The sequence below is a fragment of the Rattus norvegicus genome, chromosome X, assembly GCF_036323735.1.
Source record: "Rattus norvegicus strain BN/NHsdMcwi chromosome X, GRCr8, whole genome shotgun sequence".
Classification (NCBI taxonomy): domain Eukaryota; kingdom Metazoa; phylum Chordata; class Mammalia; order Rodentia; family Muridae; genus Rattus; species Rattus norvegicus.
This window is the reverse complement of record NC_086039.1, coordinates 103,922,902-103,925,242: the sequence shown is the minus strand read 5'-3', so window position 1 is coordinate 103,925,242 and position 2,341 is coordinate 103,922,902. Positions and strand designations below refer to the sequence as shown.

Below are 2,341 nucleotides of genomic sequence, written 5' to 3'. Positions count from 1 at the left end.
GGGTGTACAGGGGTGGCACCATTATTTTCCTAAAGACACTAACGTCACTCTCTGAAAAACACTAAACATACATTGTTAGAACATAAGGAATGAATCAAAGGTCTGGTTGTTCCTTACTGATTAACTGGGGACATGAAAAAAAAAGGATTGCCAGTGTCTGAGGAAATCTAAGACCCGGGGTAGAAGATGACTGAGCATATATTGCTTTTTAAATTTGCTTTATTAATTTCAAATTACGAAAAAGATTTTTTTCTAAAATGGGTTAAATTGCCATGCTGATAGGAATGTTTAGAATTCAATGCAACAATTAAACAATGTTTACGTAGAAATCGTTAAGTGGAAACACCAAAAGTTTACAGAAAAGATACCCCACAAAATACAAGCTTGTAAAACAGTGGCCATTTTATGAGCCCAGAGAAAACCTTAGATTTCAAGGTATGAGGCAAAAGTCGTAATGATTGTCAGGTTCAGGGGTTCGGAAACGCGTGTAAGGCCTCATCTGTTGCTCCTTAGACTTTCTCTTGGCTTCCATCACCTGCCCTACGAATCTCCCAACCTCCTCTCCCCCTTCACTGTGATCAACATGCCTATTAGGTATGGCCCATAGAAAGTTAGGCACAAGTCGCCTGACTTTCCTCCTGACATTGCCCCCAGGCTTCTTGTTTTCAACCTCTTCCAGATGGTGGGATTCTTCTTCACTTTGTTTGGAGGCCTTCCCACCTTTTTTGTTTTTCTTGTCTTTCTCCACAGTGAGATCCAGTATGACTTGTTTGACTTTGGACGCCATTACTCCTAGGAAAGGAGAGATAAGATTGCTTCCTTCGTGGACTAATCAACACAGAGAACGCACGTACAGGCCTTGGCCAGGACCCCTCCCACCCCAGAGGCTACCATCTTCCCCGTGCACCCATTTCCAAGGCCCCTCCGGGTACAAAAGACGGAAGCATGGGCTGGGAGAAAAGATAAAAGTAGGGGAAAGTTGAACTCTGGGAGATCAGACTCAGCTTTGCGCACGTTCCTTTTCCCCCTCTCAGTCCCCAGCCCTGCCCCAGCACCTACCTGGGCCTATCCTTGCCTTCTCCTCTTCCTAGCGATGCTCACCACCAGGTGTGCCGCGAAGCTTCTGGTCCTCAGACCTGCGATCAACCCCGAAGGATGGGTGAGTGGGAGGGAGGGAGGGAGGACCTGTGGCGCTATCCCGAGCGCCACCGCCCAGGTTCTTCCCGCCGCCGTCCCGGCCGCCCCCGCCCTGCCCTGCCGACCACCCCTGGGTCCCCCGGATGCAGGGATGCCGGGGTCTATGGGAAGCTGTCGCGGGGCGCATGCTCCTAGTCCCCGAGGGTCTCCGCCCCGGACCGCCGCCCCCGTCCGGGTCCCCGTCTGGCCGCGCCGCCGCTGCGCACACGGGGACGGCCACCTGCAGCCTCGGCCTGAGCTGCGACGCCCCGGGTGGCGGCTGCGGGACACCGACGACGGGCTCCGCGGGTCCCGGTCGCTGTCCCCCTCACCTGTTCTGCTCTTCCTCCTCCTCCTGCTTTCCGCGCTGCCCGGGCCCGCGTGCTCTGCGCCACCAGGAGCTGCGCCACCAGGAACAGGTGCCTCCGTTAGGGATGGCGGGCAGAAGAGAGTGAGCGAGGGCAGGTCCGAGACCCAGAGAGGGGTGTGAGCCTGCGTGGGCTAGTCACGTGCGATTTGCGTCAGAAGCCAAAGCTCCGCCCCCGGACCGGGCCCCAGCCCCAGTCCCAGCCCCAGTCCCAGCCCCAGCCCCTCTTCCCGCCCCCAGAGTCTTGCTGTGCAAAGTTCAGGTTCCTTCTTCACCTCTGGGTCCCTTTAAGGTCTCCAGCCTGGGCCCTGTCTCTCTGAGCCTTGGCCACTTCATGGCCTGACAAAAAGAAGGGCAAGTGTGCTCTGTGGGCTGCTGGTCATCTCCGTTCTCTGGGGGATTGATTTACCCCTCTTCTGTTTTCAGGATGCCCCTTCTAGGTGCCCTCTCTGCTCCAAAGTCTGGATTCTTGTCCCAGAATTCAAATGGAGGTAAGGGCTGGCCAGATAGCTCAGTGGTTAAAGTGCATATTGTGCAAGTGTGAAGATATTAGAGAGGAACCCCAGAAGTCCTGTGAATGCAGAACACTTGTAAATGTCTTTTGGGAAGACTGTAATTCCAATTTCAGAAGTCAGGGATTAGCTAGCTGAACTTCCTGAATATGGTTTAAATATCCTATGGACAACTAAGGGTATTTTACAGGTATTTTAAGAAAAACTTAAGAATTTCAACATGAGGGGTTGGGGATTTAGCTCAGTGGTAGAGCGCTTGCCTAGGAAGCGCAAGGCCCTGGGTTCG

The 2,341-nt window shown here is 53.5% G+C and overlaps 1 protein-coding gene across 1 annotated transcript; it reads right to left on the bottom strand.

The window, feature by feature from the left end:
- Positions 1–201: 201 nt before the first annotated feature.
- On the bottom strand, positions 202–1,634 carry Bex4 (brain expressed, X-linked 4). The gene is made up of 3 exons (NM_001037554.2): positions 1,509–1,634; positions 1,060–1,136; positions 202–792 (listed from the first exon to the last, which is right to left on the bottom strand). Exon 3 carries the CDS (start codon positions 785–787, stop codon positions 431–433), a length of 357 nt encoding a protein of 118 aa, NP_001032643.1. The 5' UTR covers positions 788–792; positions 1,060–1,136; positions 1,509–1,634; the 3' UTR covers positions 202–430.
- Positions 1,635–2,341: the final 707 nt, after the last annotated feature.

Bases quoted from the DNA above. Each gene is read 5' to 3' on its own strand.
- Bex4 (NM_001037554.2), bottom strand. From the start codon at position 787: ATGGCGTCCAAAGTCAAACAAGTCATACTGGATCTCACTGTGGAGAAA.